Raw genomic sequence first — 22545 nt, 5'->3', positions numbered from 1 at the left:
TTAAAGACCCTCCGGTGATGTTTTATGACTTTGGAAACCACTGGCCTAAATGATGCTTTTCTTTGTCTTTGATCAACTGAATTTCTAATCAAATGTCAAACAAACACGTCCTTGTTTCGTAAAATGAACACCCTTTTACAGAACAGGCTGTTTGTAATATCAGACAAACGCTAAATTCAGGAGAAAACTGATCACCTCGTGTGTTTTCAGCCGACTGAACGCAACAGACTTACTGAGCTGTGTTTTTAGCTCCTGGACTGTCGTGATGAACACATTTATTTTCAATGCCATTCTTTTAAAAACAGCCACAGGCTTTTTTTGGAATTGAGTAAAAATGGCTGGTTAGAGAAACAAAAAGAGCGAGAAGAAAGACAATGAACTTCGGTGCAGAGAAAACAAACAAACAATGAACTGATTTGTTTGCACATTTGCTGTTTTTTATGCTTTATGTAACTCCCTGATTGCAGAAATCACTCTCTATTAACACTTGATGAAGGGTAATTTAGGTCTTGTGCAATCACAGAAAAACTATAAACATGCGCTACAATGATGGATGGCAGCGCGTGGCTTCAAGCCAGTTTTAGACAGAAAGGAAAACAAATGATAAACAGGTGATAATTCAGAGAGGAAATGTGTCTCCCTCACCCCTCCCGTTCTCTCCGCAGCCTTCTTTCATTTCTTTCTCCGAAGGGAGTAACCTCGCTGACATGCATCTCTTCCTCCGCTGAGCGAGATGCTTTAAGTCGCCCTTACCTCCGCGGCGTACTCACAGCTGTTGCTTTTAATTTATCCGCTGCCGCTGGATGACAGATGGCACATGGCCATCCTGGTAATTGCTAGTTCAATAAATCTAGCCCTGTGTAGTGGAACATCTGCTATGCAAATGCACCTCGTATTACTGTCACATTTGTCAGTGGCGGGACAGAATTACCTCATTTGTTGTCTCTGCAGCTCCGTCTTACTTTGTCATGTTTCTTAACTGTCTCTTGTTGTGACCCAATTGTCACTCGGACTTTTTTTTTTTTTTTTAATTGACAGGATGTTAACACAGTAATTTACGTGAGGTAGGAGATGCTTCACAACTGGCCCGTTTGGTTAAAAATCCGCACATATATTTGCAGCTGACTCCAGTGAATTATACAGTTTCATGCAAGCAACCGTCAAAAGGAAGGATAAGGTAGCTGTGAATAAAAAAACTCAACATTTTCTTTAAATTTTGCCCTCCTCTTCTCCCCTGACTTCACAACATGTTTCGCTCCGGCTCTGCTGCTTTCTGTTGTTATTTGAGGAAGTCAAACACGCGTCTCTGTTCATTTAGTCCGACTGTTTGAAGCTGGAAGTCTTCTTCCTCTTTTCATTAAAGAAGGCTTCATAGATTTAAAATCAAATGCCTTTAAACTCCTGCTACATTAAATATTAAATGGTTAGAGAACATCGTTAAGAGACTTTACAGGATTAGTTAGAGGATTTGACATTTAATGATGTATTAGGATTTTTTTTAAATCCAGAAATACAGTGGGGAAAAGCAGAATCTTATTTAAACTTTAAAGTAATGTTTGCTCGCTAAGAATTAGATGAGATTTATCTCTTTCTTTCTCATGTCTGAGGTTTGCAGCTGGTTTATTCACCCAAACATAAAGAATCGGTTAGCTCTGCGTTCCTTCAGAGATTGTTCGCTTCAGTTACAGCAAACTTGAACTGTGAAACAAAAGCAGAAGATCAGCAGAGCCACAAAGAATAAGAGTCGAATAGATATAGCTTTTGATTTGTTCTGTTATTAATCACCTCGGATTAGTTTTACTGGTAATAATAAATAAGTTATCAGTGAAAGAGCAATAACCTGCGTGCACGGCCAGTTAATTGAACAGATAATTGAATTTTTATGAAAGGAGATTTATTATGTAACTTCTTGTGTGTCACGTTAGCAAAATATCTTAGGAACTAATGCATGGATTTTAACAAAAACTCTAAGAAAGCAGTCATTGGATTGGATTGATTTTTGAAGACAACCTGGTTAAGAGGACCAATAGCAAACACAAAAATGTCTCCGGCTAAGTCATTTTTACAGATACTGAGCTAAAATCTGGTGTGGTAGTAGCCGAGAGTCACTCACAACACGTATTCTGAGCTCTAACTGGTTTATGTGAGGTCTTTGCTTAAAACTGGAGTGTTCAAGGTGGCCGGAAATTTGCATTTCTTCAAGGCTGAATAGATAGAAACCTTAATATTCTTGTGCAGGAAATTAGTTTGTTACAGCAGCTTCTCATCTTCATGCAAATATCAGAGGATACGTTAGTCAAGGAATGCTCATTTTAAATTTGGAGATGTGTTGATTCCTATGTTTAAAAAAAAACAAAAAAAACTTTTACATGACCACTCTTATACGTCTTGGTGGATAGTTGTCTGTAGCTGCAAAGATACATATGAAGGAAAACATACAGAGCTGAATTATGCAAAAACATGAAAATGATGAAAAGAGACAAATATAAAGAGGCAAGTTTATGGGTTTGTGCAATAATTTAAATAAAGGATAAATGTGGTCAGCTATTCTCAAATGACCAAAGTGGGAAAATCATCATGTTAATAATGGATTATTGTAGATTTATTATTATTGTAAATAATATTAGAGCAAGTTAAGCTCTGATCTGTAACATAAAATGGTTCAGAAATATAAGTATTTTTTAATTTCCAGTTCTGCTTCCCCTTTTGTTGCCTCATGTGTTGAAATAATGCTTTTATGCTCTTATTGTAGCAATTAGTGTGGCGACTTACTATACAGTAATTATTTTAAAACCAATCAAATTTAATTATTTGATGATTTAAGTACCTAATTTATCTGGCCCCAGGAGTTTTGTTTACGTGACGGTTTCTCTGCAGGCCTTTATGACACAAAATTAGATGTTTCTTCAATTTAAATTTTGACTAATTTTATTTAAACCACCTCAGTACACAACAAAAACCACCTTAAGTTATTTTAAAGGGAAAGTGAACAATCATTTTTACCGTTTACTGATGAGAATAAGGAGCTATGTTGAAAAGTCTTAAGCCTAAACAGTCATTTATATTTTAGCATTAACTATATGTGATATGTTGTTCTAAAACTTGTACCTGGAGATGTTTTTTAGTTGAGTTCTGCACCTGAAACAAGTCACTTGTTAAAAATGCTCAGTTTCTTGGCAAACAGAACCTGTCAGCAGCTTTTAAATAGCCTCCTCCGTCTTCCTCCATCCTTGTTTGTCTCAGTTTCTGGCACATGAACTAACAACAACTTCGAGATACACTGTTCGGCTCTTCTTCTTAAAGCTGGAGGTGCATACTGCCCTCCTCCTCCTCCTCCTCCTCCTCCTCCTCCTCCTCCTCCTCCTCAGTTGGTCAAACTCTTGTCAGTCATCGAGCCGATCTGCCTCGAAACAAGCTGTAGCCTGAGGGAAACAGCAGCGGTAAAACCTCTTCAGGAGCCGACAAGGATACACTCACGTATTTCTCAGTTTAATGCTGATTCCACACTCCTCTGCTGTTGTTCTGCTTAAGATTTAAACTCTGACCTAAATGTAAATTTGACTTTCAGCCATAAGAGTATAAAATATAATCGTTGTTAGGTAGAAATTACAGTGTAGTACTCTAAGTTAGAGCAGATTTGCTCAAATGTCAAAGTTGGAGTAAATTAAAACGTTTTTTCGGTGTTTAAACAAATAAAGGAACATTACAAATCTATGAGTGAAACTGTATTTGTTAGGCAAATTTGACATAAAACCTAATTGACTTGCCAAATTTCAATTGCAGATGATCTTTTTGCTGTAAGAACACAACAACAAATTTCAATAAATCCAAATAATTTAGCAAAACTAACCTCAGATTTTACAAGCAGGAGTGTAACATAATACACGGTGTGTAACGATAACAGACATTAAATTAAATGTTTAGTTTTTCCTGGTGCATAAGATGAAGTTGTAAGATCTGTTAATGTTTTTATGGATAAAATTTGACACGTTTAGATGCAGCAGCATTAGTTTTCATGATGCGTTGTGTTTCTACAAATGTGTTGAACTATTAAAAGCAACATTCCTCGGAGGAATGCATACCTCCCACCACCTTGAATGCCAAAGTTCTAAACAAAGTTGTTGTGCAATCTGTTGTTACTTGTAATATGTGTTGGAGATCACTCTCAGCTAACACTATACCAAATCTTAGCTTAATATCTGTAAAATTAGCTGAGCTGCAGTCGTTTTGTGTTTGTTAAAGGTAAAAAGTGACCAGATCTTGTAACGTTCGCAGGGTTTCTCAGTTTCTCTGGAAGTCGCAGAGGCTCGCTGTCCTGTTCATTGAACTTTGAACAAGTTAAAAAAATTTATGAGACACGTTTTCTCTGGAAATGGTCACAGAATAGTCGCGGGTGATTCGAACCCGTCTCATGAGTCCTGGAGCTGCAGTTTGACTCCTGCTCTGGATCTCTCCTCCGACAGAAAACATCCAGGTCTAAATAAGACTCGTCCAAATCTGCCTATCTTCATTTCAGGTTGATTAAATCATAAAAGTGATGTTGTCTGCCAAGATGGGCACAAAGCAGGAAGAAACAGGGGCAATGTGGACAGAGGTGGGCAATGAAATAATGTGCATGGCCTAGAATACAGCTTTACGACCCGTGCACACTAAATAGGCCGCGATTTTTCAAAAACTGGCCGCTCATAATCAGCTGCACGGCTCGCTGATCACTTACAGTCAGAATTCAGTGAAAATGCAACAGAAAATTCACCTATTTTCTTACAATTTTGAGTCTCCAGGAGTCCAACCATAAGGTTGATGAGCTAACAGATTGGTCTCCAATCCTGGTCCTCAGGGCCTCCATCCTGCATGTTTTACTTGTTCCTCTGCTCCAACACACCTGATTTAAATCAATGTGTGATTAACAGGCTTCTGCAGAACATGAAGAGGTGATTTAACCTCTGAATCAGGTGTGTTGGAACAGAGAAACAAGGGAAAACATGCAGGATGGTGGCCCTGAGGACCAGGATTGGACACCCCTGATCTAACAGACAGATAGACGGACAGGAAGGCAACTACATGATCACCTGCTTGGCGAGATGGTGGGCAATAATATGTGTAACAATTAGAATTATTGTCTCTTCTTTTATTGATCATTACCATTTTTTAAGCCAAAAACCTTTTAACATAAACTTAGAGGGTTTTTGAGAGAGAAAAACAAACATTGCAGGCAGATTTTTCTTTAAATTACTCTCATCCATCAGCAGATGAAAACAGTTGACGCATGAACGTTTCGTTTACATCCCAACATTACAGAGCAGGAAAATGAGTCTGATTACATTTCAGTGTTTTTGTAGAAACTGTCAGATCTTCTTATATTGCTGCTCATAGTGATTCACTCAGTTTCCCTCCTTTCTCCAAATTCAAGGCTTCATCCAGCATCAGCTCAGGCATGTTATGAGAAGTATTTTCAGCAGCGAGCTGTTTTATATTTATGTCTTTGTTTGACTTTTTTTGTTTTTTTGCAAGTGTGGGGTTCTTGTCTAAGCAAGCTCCTGGAGCTGTGACAGTGTGTGTACGTAAATGTTCAGCTGTGTTTGGAAAAGTTTATCTTTGTGCTTGAGTTTTTTTTTCCACCCTCCGGATACGGAGCTCGTTCTTCTGACGAGATTCGCCCAAATCTGTTCTCGAATCTCTAGAAACTCCTGAAAAGTCTTTCCAGAAAGTGTTTCCCACCCAGAGCTAAAATAGACAGAGATGAGTAGAAAGACAGTGAGGAAAGCTATTTTTCAATCTTTTTTTTTTTCTGTCCCGGTGATCTCTATCAAGTTTTGTACTTAGGTTTCTCCCCTCACTTTATCCCTGCCCTCCGGCTGTCTGTTCATCACATTTCCACCTCACATCAACCTCTCACTCATTTTTCCCATCAGTATTCTGATGCCGAGTCCAGGGATGAGGACGACGAGGAAGAGTCCACGATTCGTCTGCTCGCAGTGACAGCAGAAATCTGTCACAGAATGATTTGAACTCTTCTGTCGTAACGCGATCACGTGCGTGTTTTTTTTATCGATCGCAAGGCAGGATTACTTGTTGCGTGTTCCAGGTTTTAAAACCACAGCAGACCTTTTTATTAAAGCTCGCAGAATACTGAAGGCAGGCACAAATTTTGACTGAAATGGATTTATTTTTCTGTTGCTTCTTTTGTCGATTGAGAAGAATTACAGTCTCCAAAAGTGGCTTTAGTCACTTCACTGCCAGCGTCTTTGAATAATTCAAGCCTTGTTTACCCTGCCTGACAGTTAGAGGAGAAATCTGGTTTCAGACCACTTGTGAGTTATTCTGAACTATAATAAGTGGTGCAATAGTTGAAGTAATTCACTCTAGTAGTTTTCCAGATATACTGATTAAATTCTGAAATGCAAGTCCACACTTTATATAAAGTAAGTCGTTTTATCTGCATGTTTTACTCTACAAATCTGAGTGTAAATACGTACCGATGCAGCAAAACTGTCTGACTTCTCAAACCCAAACGGCTCTTTCACGCGCGTTGCCATTGTCGCAAAGTTGGCTTACAAGTTTTTATGTTAAGGACACGTCAATATGAGGATTTTATTTTTCACTTTATGAATTTTCTTTCACTGGTCTTTATGACATTGCGATGAGTTCCTTTAAACTGTCAGCTGGGGTTTCAGCGTTTAGCGTCTTTAACCATCAACAAAAAGAAAAATCCATTTACTTTTTCATAATGTTTCACCTTAGATTACTTAAAATACCAAGTCTGGTTTAAATGGTGACATGTGGCTCATTCTTAGTTTAAGGAAGGAGTCATGTAAGTAAATAGCCTTTTGTTTACACGAAGCAAAGCATGGTTGAGGCAGTTTAAAAGCTGTTTTGTTGCTGTTGTTTCTGGAAGTTGTGACTCTGTAGACATTTATGCACATAAAAAGAACTAAATACCAATGTGAAACAAAAGGAAAACAACAACAAAATGAGATTTCTGAATGTCCAAAACCTCTTTCAATCATTGAAGCAAGCTATCACATCATCGGCTGATGATGTTGTCATTTTAACTTTTTAAAACCAATTTACAAGTAATAAAACTAAATATTGTTTATCAGTATTTAAACAAACAGTTACATTTCCCCTCCAACCTTCTGCTTGTATTTTTTGTTAGGAGTTTCCTCAAACATTTGCTCAAATATTTGCAATATTTTGTCTGATTTTTATGATCATTTTTCATTTAAAACTCTTGTACTCTGAGCTCAACTTGATATTTTGAGGTTTCAAAGATTCAGGGAGCTCCACAAGGAGCCACATCACCTCCTTATTGGTAATATAAAGGCCAAGCATTCCTTGAAGGAATGCATATCGCCCGCCACCCTTCATGACAGAGATTTAATCAAGATGGCCAACACAGCCACCCATGCAAGATGCGTTAATCAGACCCTCCAGGATTTCGCGATGTTGCGATTGCAACTATTAACTCAAAATCAAGCAAACCCCGCGAAATCGCAACTTTTTGCAACTTTGCCCAAAACACAGCAACTTTACCCCATATTTATTGTTTCTAAAGTGATTCTCCACCGTTTCTGCGGTCTAGTGTCTTCTTTGTGGGTTTGTGTAGCGTGGAATACAAAATAACCCCAAATAACTCATGAAGAAGACACGTGACGTCACTTCCTGTTAACCTCAGAATGCCGGGAGCGTGCAGGAGCAGCGACCGAAGCCAAAATGTGCGCTAATGCTTCACATTTGCCCACAAAGATTTCAGCAAACCAGTTTCCTCCCCAGCTGCAGCTGTTTTGCACGTCCTGCAGTGTAATCATGGAACATAAACGCATCGACAAACACTTTGTGTCTGCAGGACATGTGAGGAGAGCTGCAGACCAGGGACGATCCAGAAATGCTCATGAATGTCAGTTTAGAAGCTATCAAGGTTCTCAAATAAAGCACCTTTTGAAAATGTCAATGTTTGTTGGTAATTGTTGGTGATGAAAAGTTGTGATTTTTTTTTCATAAAATCACAACTTTTCATCACAACTTTTAGGAAAATGCCCCTCGAAATCCTGGAGGGATGTGTTAATGCTCGGAGTATGTGTTGAGGATGACTCCAAGCTACTACAGAATGAACTTTGCTTCAATATCTGTAATTTTAGGCGAATTAAAGCCAGTTTTGCGTTGGCAGATTAGCTGTGGCAGCCATCTCAAATCAGATTGACTGCAGAACTTCATCAATTAGTTTCATTCAAATTTGTCCACTGGGTTCATCAAACGATAATCAGAAAACTTTGTTTTTCCCACTTTTTGCACTTTTCATTTAGTCCAAACACTTTTATATGAACAGTCACACATTGTGTGTGTTTGACTCGGTGGTTTGCTCCCACTTTCATCTGTGGAGCGTTTTTTGAGCCCCAGAGTTCGCAAAAAATGAGTCAGCAAATGTGATCATGGAGATGTAGCAAACATAACACGTTTAGTAAGAGATGCCGCTAAAAGTGTGATTAATAAGAAACCAGAACAGAGGAAAAAGTACGCAGGGCCTTGGAGAGAAGGCAGTGGCTCGGCAGGTTGGAAACAATAAAAAATGTATATTTGTCAGTATTAGTTTGATCAAACTTCACCGCTGCCTTGAACAAAAACTTTGTTTCCAAAACTAATATTCTGCAAAAGCCAAAAAGCCAGCGTAGAGATAACTTGTGGTGTGAAGGCGTTTATTGGAAATGTCAGCTTTAAAAACGCTGAAAGTAAAAACTTTGTTATAATAACTTCAGTGGAAAATGTCACAAAGTGTATTAAGAACTTAACATTTCTTGCAGAAATTCTAGATAAAAAGACAGGAACCATTTTAACTTTATTGCTTTATTTCAAAGTATGAATTCTTCTTGTCCAACGGTGGAAATAATACGTTGGTCAGACTTTGACCTCTTGAACACCTGAGGGAGAACTGCTTCCTCCAGCACATCTTAAACACAAAGAGCTCATGTTATTAAAGATGAATAAACTCATAAAACAACCCACTTTTTTTAACTTTGAGGGCAGTTGAAACAAGAACGATGGAGACCAAAGCTTGGAAAGACATAAATCATTAAATCAAACATAAATGTCCTGTTTTTAATATTAAAATGGAGCACAAGCCTTTTTAAATACATGATAAAATTAGTTTTAAAATGATCAGGAGCAGCTCAATAATACTCATTATATTTCACTTTTGTTTTTCAATTTCATGCCCAAGCAGTCCAGCCGTGTTGCAGATTATACCGCAGCGTTCAGCCTGGGTGAGATTTATAGGAGCAATATAACCGATAACTCCTTCCTAATGTCGCCACTCCCTCCTCTGTCTCCACTGACAGTGTTTCAGCTCACTTTCATTTGCTTTTATTTCCCTCCACTGTATGAGGTGAAGACTACTTTCATAAAAAAACTACAGCTTTATGTTTATTTCTCAACAGGCTGACATGATACAAGGCTTTACTGGCCCACAGGGACGGAGAGCATCAGTTTCTCTTAATGCCCACCTGAGTGGAAATACTGTTCTTTAAAGTTTTAATTTTAGGTTCAGTTAAAGCTGCACTTGCGTCAAAAATATGTTTATACAGGTATATATCAGACCCTCCAGGATATTACCCCGCGAAATCGCAACTTTGCCCAAAACACCGCAACTTTCCCACAACTTTAACCCAATATTTATTGTTTCTAAAGTCATTCGCCACCGTTTCTGCAGTCTAGTGTCTTCTTTGTGGGTTTGTGTAGTGTGGATACAAAATAACCCCAAATAACTCAGGAAGAAGACACGTGACGTCACTTCCTGTTAACATCAGAACGCCGGGAGCGTGCAGGAGCAGCGACCGAAGCCAAAATGTGCGCTAATGCTTCACATTTGCCCACAAAGATTTCAGCAAACCAGTTTCCTCCCCAGCTGCAGCTGTTTTGCACGTCCTGCAGTGTAATCATGGAACATAAACGCATCGACAAACACTTTGTGTCTGCAAAACATGTGAGGAGAGCTGCAGACCAGGGACAATCCAGAAATGCTCATGAATGAAGCTATCAAAGTTCTCAAATAAAGCACCTTTTGAGAATGTCAATGTTTATTGGTAATTATCTTACAGAACTAGTAAGTATTTTTGGTTTATATATTAAAAGTTATGGTTGTTTATTGATTTTAGTTAAAAAAAAATTGCAACTTTTAGAAAAATGCCCCGTGAAATCAGGCATTTTAGCTGCAACAATCACAAAAAATGCCCGCGAAATCCTGGAGGGATTAATATATGTTTAAAACCTTTTAAATAACAGTGATTTAGAGAAAGTAGCACTAAGATTTGTGTCAACTAAATACTCATTTTAATTGTTTTCTTCCTGTTTTTGATTTGATGTAAATGCATTCATTTGGACACTATTTTGAGGACAGAACTGTTTATATTTTGGACATAAAAGATAGACGGTCGGAGAGAGAGAGAGAGGGTTGTGGCAGAAGCTATTTATGTCAAATGAGAAAGATTGACTTTAAACAGGCGAGGAGGTCTGAGGTTTTAGCTCTCCAAAACTTCAAATGAAGCATTAAGCATGACCCCCAGTCATTTTCACTCTAATTCTCACTTTTATGCACGTAACCAAAACATCTCTCTTTTGAACCCGACTTACAAAGGCCCAAAAGGCCCTCAGGAGGGGATGGAGGGGCTGGTAATTTGCATGTGATTTCAGCTTGCACAAAGGTAGCATTTCACTGGGCTGCAACTAGCTGGTGAATGGGATTCAAGAGGGAGTCTCCAGAACATCTTTAGACGTTCACGCTGGTTCCTCGGGTCGAATGCAGAGCAGCGCAGTCTTGCCGCTTGAGTTTTGAACGTGTTCAAAAGAGTCAGACTTGTCGTGAGCATCTTAAATCTTCCTCCAACCCCCCTGATTTTTGCTCTGGGTGTTTCCAATCCTTCTCAAGCGGACAACAAAATGTGTCTGCACGGCCGAAAATTCAGTTTTACAAGTTGTGCAGAAGAAAATAAGCTGGGATTTTTACAAACTGGTAATTTAAAATGTGGTCTCACGGCTCGCTCATCGCTTGGTTGCAAACACTCAGAATTCAGAGGACCTGAAATAGAAAACTAACCTATTTTCTTACAGTTTTCCTGCAGTTTTGAGTTGACAACTAATATCCAGCAGCTCACCGAGAAACACAAACCTTCAGAACTTTCACAAAGATATTCAGGAAATGGGATTTAACGGAACATATTTTGATAAAACTGATAACTATTGCAAGTTTATTGTGAAGGTTCTGCAAGGCCAACAGACTCTGGAGTTCCTCTGATAATTTATCCTCTTTATCTCCGAGGACGACCAATGAGAGAAGCAGTAAACAGCATTTAGACTCTTATCTGTGAGGAAAAAACCTCACTAAAGATGAATGTAAAACCAACCCATTTCAGCTGGGGCAGTTTAATTTTCAGCCGGTATTGGCTCATAAGTTAGAATCTGGTTTTGTCTAAAGGCCGTTTAAAGATCTATTTTCTGTCCTCTGAATGTAATTCTTGCTCTTTCTTTTTCATATCCGTGGGCGTGATTGCTCCTATTGCAGCAGGATGATTGTGTCATGAGATTTGGAGAATAGGATGTTTTTCCTGTGAAAAGATGTGTACTTTGTGTCTGTTATCAAACCTCAGGGAAGCCATTACCTTCCCCCCTCACTGAGTATTACATGGATCAGATACAGAAAAAGACTACAAAATTATCCATTTCATGCACCTTTTGCACCCCTCTGACTATTCAACTTTTTCTTCTTTTCCATTCTTACTCTTCCTTTATATGTCTCCTAACCTGTTCTCTCTGTGTCTCCAGGGCCAGTATTGTCCAGAAGAGAATCATTTATTTCCAGGATGAAGGTTCTCTCACCATCCGTCTGTGTGAGAAAGGTAATGACAGCTGCCTATTTTCTCTTCCACTTTGCTGCTCGTCTTTTCAACCTTCTCTGGTCATCATGTCGCTATTATAGCCCGCTCCAAGTGGAGTTTTTTTTCTGCCTTCTGGTGCAGATGAACTCCCACTTCATTGTGACTTTTTAAAAAAAAAAAAGATATAAAACCAGCAGAGCTGGTGGGAGAAGAAACAGTTTGGAATCTCATGAGAAACAACGTAGGTTTTAAATATGTCTTTATAGGTCACAGCAGACTGTGATTTCACCACAAAGAAGAATGCTTTGTCAGCTTTAAAGGCTTCCTAAAAAAAACAACATTCTTGTAAAACAATAAAGAGCAACAGGACTCGCTCAACTGTGATGCAAACATTTACTGTATGCTAAAACAAACTGAGTCTAATTAAATGTTTTTTTCTTTCTAACTCAGTCTCAGGGGAATTCTGCCGTCATATACAGTTTTTTTTCCTCCACGCTGAAATCTAATTTTCCATGTTATTATGCAAGCCAATCAAGCCACCCCGCTTCGATTTGCTGACATAAGTTGGGCACTTTCAAAGTTTCACTCATCCTGCTTTGACTTGGATGCCAAGAGGGAATTTCTGCAGCATAATTGGCTGGTTCATAAATATTCATATTTTCACCTTGACCTGTCTTTCCAAAACATTGATCCAGAGAAAAATCTGAATATTAATGAGGCTAACGTGTCGTTTAAATACATTTTTTCCCCCAGAAATGTAACTTTGGGATGTTCTCCAGCTGTCTTGTAATTTCTGCCAGAATGCAGGAGAGTTTGCCTGGTAACGTCAGGACTGTGACGGTTTTTTTGTTTGCGCTGTCACCCGGCAGAGCACGTGCTGGGCGACGTCACCGAAGCGACGGCGATGGAGTGCTGCGCCTGCGGAACCGCCAAGTACAGACTCACGTTCTATGGCAACTGGTCAGAGAAAGTCCACCCAAAGGACTATCCGAGTGAGTCCAAACAGCAGACGTGCATTAAAACCTGGGCCTTTTTAAGGTTTTTATTCTGTGTTTTCTTGGCTTTCAAGCAGCCCAGGAAATAGATTCTATCCATTTTGCAACGTTAGTTATTATTATTATTAGCTAGTCTCAAAATGTTCCCTTTTGCATCTCAGTTTTTCTGTAAGATTGGTGTTAGGCTAAAGTCACGCTGCAGCTCTTAGTTGTAACTTTTTGTTGAGGTTTAATGATTTTTGTGTGGTCGTTGCAAAGAAAGCTGCAGGTGCAGAGTTTGCATGTTCTCCCCGTGCATGAGTGGGTTTCCTCCCACAGACCAAAAACATGCTCTAACTAGTAACTAGCTAGTCCCATTTACCGTTCAGGTAAAGATTTGTGACATGTGTCACACTTTAATGGTGCAGGAGTCAAAGGAAACCATTCAAACTGAGGCCTCTTTGAAAAACATTGGATATTTATTCAATTTAGGACCACATATGAAAGTGGAATTGCAGAAAATTGGATTTGTGATCTTTCAGAAATGGGTCACAATTGAGCAAAAACATGCCTGCAGTATGAACCTTTAGTTTCTTCTGTTGTATCGGTATATCATTCTCACAAAACTTCAAAGATTAAAACAAATAAAAAGTGAAAACTGTTCTGTCACAAGGAAACATGTTTGTTGCATTATGTCAGTATTTTAAATAGGATTATTTGAGCAACAGACACCTGGTTCTGTCTGAATTAAATAAACTCATCATATCTGTGAAAAAAAAACAATTTGGAATCAAGAAGTTTTAAAAAATATATGATTTCACTTCTACACGTTTCTGTTTCTTATATACATCTGATCGTCGGATAAAATAAAGGAGTAAAATCAGATTTAATGTGTCTACATGAGAACAAGAAGAGGGTTTACCTCTGAAGTTAACTAATTTGTCCTTTTGTGTTTGTTTTAAATATAAATAAAGCTTAAAACAGTTTAAAATACGTTTAAATATAAAACCAGATGTAAACATTTTCAGCATTTTTTTGGCCATATTTAGTCCGATTTGACTTTTTTTCAACACAAAAATATGTCAATAAAATCAGCACTGTGGGGGATTTTTATTACCACTTTTTCAGGAAACTGTGGATATCCTGCGTGATGCCACACCGCGTTCTTCCTCTGTTCTATAAAGATGCAGCACAGTTTTAAAAGCATCTGATGAACGAGGAAGCGCCTTTTAGGTTGATACTAAATAAGTAAAATTAGAATAAATAAACGACGTGTTTTTGTTTCTGTGCGTACGACAATGTTAAAGATTTCAGTAAGTTCCCGTACCCCCACCAGATAAAAAAACACCATTCCTCTGATGTCTGCAGACACATTCGGTCACAGTTTCTCTCCTGACAGCAGAGTGACAGTGATTTTAAGTTTTCAGTATCAGTCAGAGGAGAAAACCGGTCTGCCGCCTTCTAAAAGCATGCTCCATTGTTGACGATGAGGTGTCTGGATGTTTCCTTCGCCTACCAGTCAAATTTTTTTTTGCACCAGATTAAATTACGTTGGTCAAATTGATTCTTCAGTTATTACTTTTTGCAGGAAGCGTGAACTGGACTAACAGATAAATACACGAAGCAGAACTAAAGAGCAACAAATAGATCATCATTCAGCCAACTGTTGCTAACCTCCTTGAACTAATAATCAGATCATGCCCGTGTCCTCCAGGACGAGCCAACCACTGGTCCGCTCTGATCGGTGCGTCCCACTCCAGAAGCTATGTGCTGTGGGAGTACGGAGGCTACGCCAGCGAGGGAGTTCGGCAGGTGGCAGAGCTCGGATCCCCCATCAAGATGGAAGAAGAGATTCGACAGAAGGTAGGATTAATTTCAGACCGAGCCGAGGGCTGTCACTGCGTTTCTGATTAGTGTTTTTCTTTACATATTCTGGTTCCTTTACTTATTAAACCCACATACAGTGACATAAACAAAATCCTGTAGTTACTTAGGGTCTTTGTCAGAGTCTAAAAGGTGTAGATATGAATATTAAAAGGGATGAAACAGTTTAAAATTGGCCTGCAGCCTCACTCCCAGACACAAATACTCACGAGCATGCAGACAACGTGGAGGCAGGTGATTGTGCAGTGATAATTACAATGATAGGGTACCTTCATGTCATTGTTCTTTCCAAATTAGAGGCATATTGACAGCTTAATAAACTCTGCTTGAATTCAAACGGCTTCAACAGCCGTAAACTTGACCTATAATTTTAGGAAATCAGGTGTTTTTTGGAATGCATTTAAAAATTAGGTTTATTGGTGTGTGTTTGCATAAATTAAAACACTGGAAAGGCAAAAAAAGTACCTAACAAACCACAGTTTCTACCTTTATTTTCTTACAGTAAACATAATCTTTAGGTAAAGGTGGTATCTCACTGGGCTCCAGGTGTTGGAGACGAGTTGGTGACTTTAAATTATGACAAAATGCAAGAAAATATGTAAATCTTCTGTTTCTGACCAGCGAGCCGTGAGCCTTATTGTTGCAAAATTGTATTTTATTTTAAGGAAAATCAGCAGGTTTGCATAACTCTTAAAATATAGTTAATATTGCTCATAGATTTGGTTTTTAGAAGCATTACCCCGGGATGTTTTCTGTCAGAGGACGGCTCTGTGAAGGTGCCACGAATCCGCAACAAAATCAAGATGGGTTTGAGACGGATTTGAGACACAAGCTACGATTTTTACAAATGGTGAGAAGCTACCTTAAAGGATGTCAGGTTTTAAACCTTTTTCATAACAGCTCAGTGATACAAAAATGTTTTTATTTTTCAGTTGCATTCCTGATCATCATGCATACTTTGGGGGAAAAGTGCTTTAACAATTGTCCCAATATCCAAAATAGCCCCAGTGAAGTGATAAAAAAGGGTGATAAATGGTTGCAGTAATGGATTGCTTTTATAAAAACCTTTTATTTAAATACAAAAGTACATTCTGCAGCGCTATTCACAGTCACCCACATAACAGCATTTAGTTTCGATGTTGCCTTTTCCTTTGTCTGTGTACTCAGAGACCAGGGTGGCTGTGTTGGCAAATAAAAGGTTTTTGTATCTATGTGTGCTCAGATTGAAGACTTTCTCTGTGTGGGCCAGTCCTGATTAACATGTCACATGTAAGCTGCACATGTGTCTTAGTTTGACAGTGATCTGCAGGACGTGGACGTCTCGTCCTCCTGCCACGCTCCCTCTGAAGCTGAGCGCTGACCGTTTGCGAGGGAACGGCAGTGTGTTGTTAGTGGGCTGTCAGTGCGGTGCGTGCCTGTCAGGTTAGGTTTGAGCTGTTGTGAGGAGACATTACGGGCTGATGGACAACCCTAAGTCCTCTTTTGGCTGTCTCTGGGGCTAATAACTACCTGAAGACAATGGAAACTTCAGCCCGGCTCATACAGGAATCAGATGCCTTGAATGTGTTGGACTGGAACGGTTGTTGTTGGGCTGCAGGATGGAGCAGCTCCAATGAGTTACTGGACTTTCACATCTTTTTTTAAGATATTAAAATAAGTACATTCATAATCATGATGTAGTTTCTTAAAGGTGAGAGTCACTTTTGTTTTTGTTAAAAAACAAACAAAACGAACAACAAAAAAAACCCCATCGGAACTAAAAACCTAAAAAGCTGCAACACACTAGGCCAGGGGTGTCAAAAAATTAAAAATTTGTTCCTAGCCAAGGGCCAATCACGATCAATATTTATTAAAAATTACATAAATTAACCTTGGTTTTAGATGTATTATGTCAAATCATTCATATAGAAATATCAATGACTTTTTCCCAGTTACAGATTATACAGAATTTAAAGGAAACATGCTTTAATGAACACAGACAGATAGATCAAACTTCAAAAAGCTCATCATTAGCAGTCATTTCTTACGCCTCACTCAGCTTTTATATGAAATTTTTAACATTAAAACAGATCTTTCAACAAAAACTTGATCATACATAAATTAAAACTATATATTGTTGGCTTCTAAGTCACTGTCAAGAGAAAACTTCACTAATTAGGCTCAGTTTTTTAAAATAAAATAAGAATCAGAGACTGTCCCAGACTAGAGGGCCGGATGAAATGTTACAAAGGGCCGGATCTGGCCCGCGGGCCTTGAGTTTGACACATGTGCACTAGGCAATTGACAAAATTAGCAAAACTCTAGCTAAATGTTAAAACTAGCAAAAACTTGCTAAAAGCCAAATTTAGTGAAACAGTAGCTTAAAGCTAAAAGTAGCTTAAATATAAAAGTTTGTATTTCTGTCTTTGTTGTTGCTTTTTTTATCTGAAACAGGAGGTCAGTTCAGTGGACAACACAAACATTTACCCACAAGTTTCAGGTAGAGGTTTGTTGCTCTGTTAAGATTTTTGGATACTTTAAACGTTTCAAGTGAATAATTAGTTAGAATAAGTTTTTAAGTCCCCGTCTTGCTAATCTTTAACATGACGCTGTTCACAAAACCGAACTCTGTAGATGTTTTATTACCTTAACAGATAAAGTTCAAAAGAGGCTTTTTGAATTTAAATAAAAAGAACTGAAGTTTCATTTTCTTTTTACGCAAAGAAACCAAAGTGCACACACACACACACACACAAACACACCTTTATAAATTCTCTGGAGTGTTGAAGTTCAGACTGGGTGAACTTGGAAGAGTCTGCTGTAAATGTGGGAAGCCGACATGGGTCAGTAATCCCTGTCTTAGCAGAGAATCCCAACCATCCAAAGGAGCAACCAGCTGTGGTGATATGTGGACAAAGCCTGAAGACCGATCTCTCCTGACGAGTGCTGACCAGCACGGCTACAACTAACAGGGCTAAGCCTGCCTCAACACAAGCAGGCACAAAGGAATGTCAGGACCTGAAAGCTCTCTTTGCAACCATGTGATAACAAGACAAGAAAAGAGCTTATTTAGACGGCATCGTAAAACCGGAGGATGTCAGATCAGAAAGTCATGCAGCAGAATTTAATAACCGGTGAGAAATTACATGCAGGTGGAGCAAACATTTAAAAGCTGGATGTTGACTTTTCACCCCGATTGGACTTGTGCAAACCTGCAGAGAACCAAAGCAAAAGTTTGTTTGACTTGAATTACTCTTCTCCAAATTATTACTTGAAACTGATGCACGTCCTGCGATGCATTCTTTCAGCCCACCGTGCATGGATATGTTGAGAATATGTTGAGCTCCAGGCATTAGTTCATTCTGCAGCACATAAAACACATTACTGCGCTCCGGCTTAGATTTACAGGCCAGAGTCTCGTGAAATCGATTCTGATAAATGCTCTCGCTGTTGGCTTTGTGGCATTCAGCAACAGGTTCAAATGTGCAACCATCCTTCGAATGCTTTAGTTTTCTCACTGAAGTCAGGAGGAGCAGAAAAAGGAGAGCTCTGCTTGTCAGTCAGATTTAAAACAAGAAGCTAAAAGAATCTAATGTCTAATCAATATCAATGTTATTACTGATATCTAAGGTCAAGAACAATACCACTGTTCATTGTGTGAAGGCTGATTCTTGTCTTCTTTGTATTTTTAGTATTGTTCTAGCTTTCCGTTTTGCTTCAATATGACAATACATATTGTTTGTGCAATCCAAAGCATACATTTTTGCAGACACTGTTGGTAAAAATAAGGTTAACCTTTTCATTTTCAGTGTTTTAGGTATCAGGAAAGGTAACAACAACAATAAACAATCATCATAAAATCATAAAATACAGCCAGCACTACATTTGTTAGATTACTGTTTTACTATCTACTGAGCAAAAATGACAAAGCAGCAGGAAAACACTGTAAAAAAAACATGAATTAAGAAGTTGCAGCAACTAATCAAATACATTAGTTTCTGTAAAAGCAGAACTTTTACTGATCAAAAGTATTCATGTGTGACAACAATGCCAAGATGGAAAGACATCAGCAATGACCTTAGAGAAGCAGCTGCTGCCGATCGGTCCTGGAAGGGTTCAGAGTCCATGATTTTACAGAGAAATATTATTCACAAGCAGAAAACATTTAAGACAGCTGCCAATCTTTTCAGCAGTGGACATCCGAAGAAATTCACCCCGAGGTCAGACCATGCAGTGCTCTGAGAAATGACCAAAAAAAGCCCAAGAGCTTCATCTCAGACGCTACGGGCCTCAGTTAGCAGGTTAAAGGTTAAAGTTCATGACTTCATGGCTTATGGCATCTTGCTTCTTTTAGATTTTAGCTGTTGTTCTGCTTTTTTCAGCTTGAACAACACCGTTTCGGCTGCTTCGGCAAGTTTTTGCAAAGTCATTCAGCTCTCGGCACTCACACCACGTCTTCACAGAAAACACAGTTCTGTTTGATATCTTTCTCAATTAGCAATAATAAAATGGCACCTCTGCCGCTCGTGATTTGAAACACAAGACCAAAGGGACTCTGAAGAGTAAGGTTAACAAAAGAAACTTTTTATAGCCTTATATAGACTCTTTGTTTTAAACCCACGCTGCAACGAATCAAATGAATTTTACAAAAGTTGTCAAAGTTAAGAATGAGAATGAGTTATTTTCCTGCTGCAGCTCTTTAAACCTTTTGCAAATGTATTTTTTTCTCAATTACCAGTGCAGTTATAAAAAGTATAAATTTAATAAACTGTGATTGTGACCTGGTGTGTCTTAATGAGCTGCTTCACTAATTCACAACAGAAATGAAGTAACAAGGTCTGCTTCATCAGGAATCAAGCTGCTTATTTTTGGAAATAACAGAGAGGTGCAAACAGATATAAAAGGCTGACACAATCCAAATACGAGTTAACCTTGTATGTGTAATAATTAGTTCATGTCATCTGATGACTTCTGCTACTCCCCATTTAAAAAGTTGGCAATTTCAAATTAGCATTTGCAAATAATTTAACTTTAATTTAATTTAAGCAGAGAAAAAATTTTGAAGCTTCCAGTTCTGCAATGTATGTCATAAGTAATTTTAGTTTTTTTAATTTTAAAGTTTAGATACGAATGTCAGCAGGGTAAGAACAGAATAATAAGATTTATTTGTGCCCCTTTGGGAGCTGAAAGTATCTTTTTATAATCAGCGCTCTCTAGAAACAAATTTACGCAGCACATCTAATTATTGATTGCTTGAAAATGTCACATGCAGTGGAGAGTGTATAACAATTACACGAGCAGAGGTTATAAAATGTGAAGTGCTGCTGGCAAAAGGAGTAAATCCTCCACCTTTTTAATGCCACGGCGCACTTAAAGAGAACAAAAAGAAAAGTGACTACCTGAACATTACTTCGTGTGAAATGCCACCCACTCTGCAGCCAGGTGAGATCGCATCAAGATCGGACAGCAAAATGTCAAGAGCTGCTGGCCAACAAGTCATTTGTATTACCTTTAAAAGGAGAAATGTGATTACAGACTCAGTCAATTACACTTTAATGAAGCGAGCACGCCCCTGCGGTGAGGCAGAGAAGCCGTACAGTCTGTCTGCACTGCCAAGCTCCACAATGCTCCCCCGCTCACCTCTGAAGGGATTTGCCGATTGCATTCTTCGTCCTTTCCACGAGCATCACTCAGCAGGTGCTTCGGGGCACCGCCTGTCATGGCTGCAGCCATTGTGCGGTGCCATTTGATGTGCAGCTCTTTTGTGCGGAGGTTTAACATGTTTTTAAAAACTGGCTCAGCTTTCAACAGTCTGTGTAGCTCACCTTTTTCCTTTTAAAGGAGTGAGACAAAGGAGGCTGGACTATAAAGACAGGTGGACACAGAGGCAGACGGCTTCCTTCCAAACCTTAACCCGAGCCACACAGTCGGTCATATTTTGCCCTCAGCTGGTCCCTGTTAGGTTACTCCGGGGAAAACTGCTGCTGATATTTCCTCGGCACAGAGTGAAACCTTTTTTCCATTTCAGAATCTCAGTTTGATGCAGAGTTTACCCATTAGAAATGTGAAACGTGTCACAGTGACTTTCTATACGCCTGCAGAGACGGTCATGAGATGAGATACACACACGTGGGTTAAAGCAAAAAAACAATAATCACACATATATGGGTATTATCTGGGTTTTAGTTTATGTTAATTCATGTGCTTAATGATTGACACACAGGATGAAACACTTTTATTAATATTTCTAGGATTAGTACTTTCGATATTCTCTCATTTATAAAATCCAAAATAAAACAGACCATTTTAAGACAAACTGTGATGCAAATCTGTGCAGATTTAGTTCCATTATCATTGTTGTGCTGTTTTCTTGCTTTCTGTTTTCCGTAGTTGTTTTCTCTTTCATGCATTTAGTTCAGAAATTTGTTAGTTTTTTTTCAATAGATGTCCTTGCGTTATTACTTCAGTTTTGTTCCATATCTTCCAGCTCTTTCTTCTCTCTTTACCTTTCTCCTTGTCGGTTCGACCTCACATTTCATTCCATTTCATCCATCCATTATTTTCCCTCAAACATTTTTTCATTTTATCCAAGCACATGACCGCGTTGCTGAGTGACATGCCTTCACGAATCCTATATGCCCAAGTTCTCTTTTTTCTCCCCTCCCTTACGGTCTTACACGGCTCAGTTTTTCCCCCACTTTTCTTTAGTATACTATTCAGCTGTTGATCCTGTTCTCTCACTTTCCTCTCGTCACGTTTTATTGTCTCCCCGCTGCTTTGAAAGGCCCTATTCCAGAGAAGTTGTCAGCGGGCTGAAGGTTGAAATGAAGGAGAGGAACAACCAGTAGAACGATCCTTCACACTCATCTCTCTACTCCAAACACTTCACAAGAAATTGCAGCAGACACGCTACAGATAGGCATCAAGTCGGAATCCCACAAACACACACACACACACACACACACACTACACCCAACATCTTTATTGCTTCTCACAGAAGTCTGGATTGCACCACTGAACAGAGTAAGACAATACGAGGCACTCTGAGAGTGCTTCGAAGTCTTCCACCCATTTCTTTCTTGTGGTTGACACCTGTCAGATTAAGAGCCGAGGAAGTAATGCTAAGTGATGCTCTGTCTCTTTGTGTGCATGTTCACAAACACTTACTGCTTTCTGCAGTGTTTTGTCAAGCCGTCAGTGTCGGCTCTCCGTCGAGAAAAGTGTCTTTGTGGCTTTGCTTCAAACGCCTCAGAAGGGAAATTCTGGTTATTTGGCAGAATGGCTGTTTGATATGTGTGCAGTGAAGACGAGTACAGATCAGCTTTAGATTTCACTCACGCTCATTTTCTGCCGCTATCCGTATACGCTTTATTATCTGAGCTGATTCAACATGTTGATGAATGTTAAATTGGGGAGAAAAGTAAACATAACATTACTGAGTTCTGACAGATTTATACTCGCCAGAAAGACATTCCTGCAACCAGAGCCGTAGCCAAAGGTCAACCACCTCTTATCCCCCTGCACATCAGTTACAATGAAGACTTCATTAAAATAGAAGCATTTATTTAAAACAAGTGACTTAAATGTGTATATGTTTGTAAATCCATGGGGATCAGCCTCATCTGAAGCAACAGAGGACTCAGGGCACAACCATGATGACTCACTGAAATGACATGAATTAGTTTATAAGAATATTGATTCAAAACACAAGATTTTAGCAGAGATTTCACCTTTTTATCAAATACCAGTGAGGTGTTGTAGTTTTGGAGCTGGACCAGTTCTAGTGTGGTCCGGATGCAAAAAAAAGTGCTGAAGTCGCCCTTTATTGAGGTTTCAGGAATCAG

General features: G+C 38.9%; 1 protein-coding gene across 1 annotated transcript in view; it reads left to right on the top strand.

Moving 5' to 3' along the window:
• LOC108243468 (spondin-1-like) overlaps positions 1-22545 on the top strand; it is a 102099-nt gene that overhangs the window by 26714 nt on the left and 52840 nt on the right. Inside the window, exons 4-6 of the mRNA XM_017428918.3 lie at positions 11812-11885; positions 12734-12856; positions 14553-14701. Coding sequence (XP_017284407.1) covers positions 11812-11885; positions 12734-12856; positions 14553-14701 — 346 coding nt within the window. The remainder of the gene's footprint in view (positions 1-11811; positions 11886-12733; positions 12857-14552; positions 14702-22545) is intronic.

This window comes from Kryptolebias marmoratus, linkage group LG11 (assembly GCF_001649575.2).
Source record: "Kryptolebias marmoratus isolate JLee-2015 linkage group LG11, ASM164957v2, whole genome shotgun sequence".
Classification (NCBI taxonomy): Eukaryota; Metazoa; Chordata; class Actinopteri; order Cyprinodontiformes; family Rivulidae; genus Kryptolebias; species Kryptolebias marmoratus.
The sequence above is the reverse complement of the archived record's forward strand: the minus strand, read 5'-3'. Positions and strand labels throughout refer to the sequence as shown.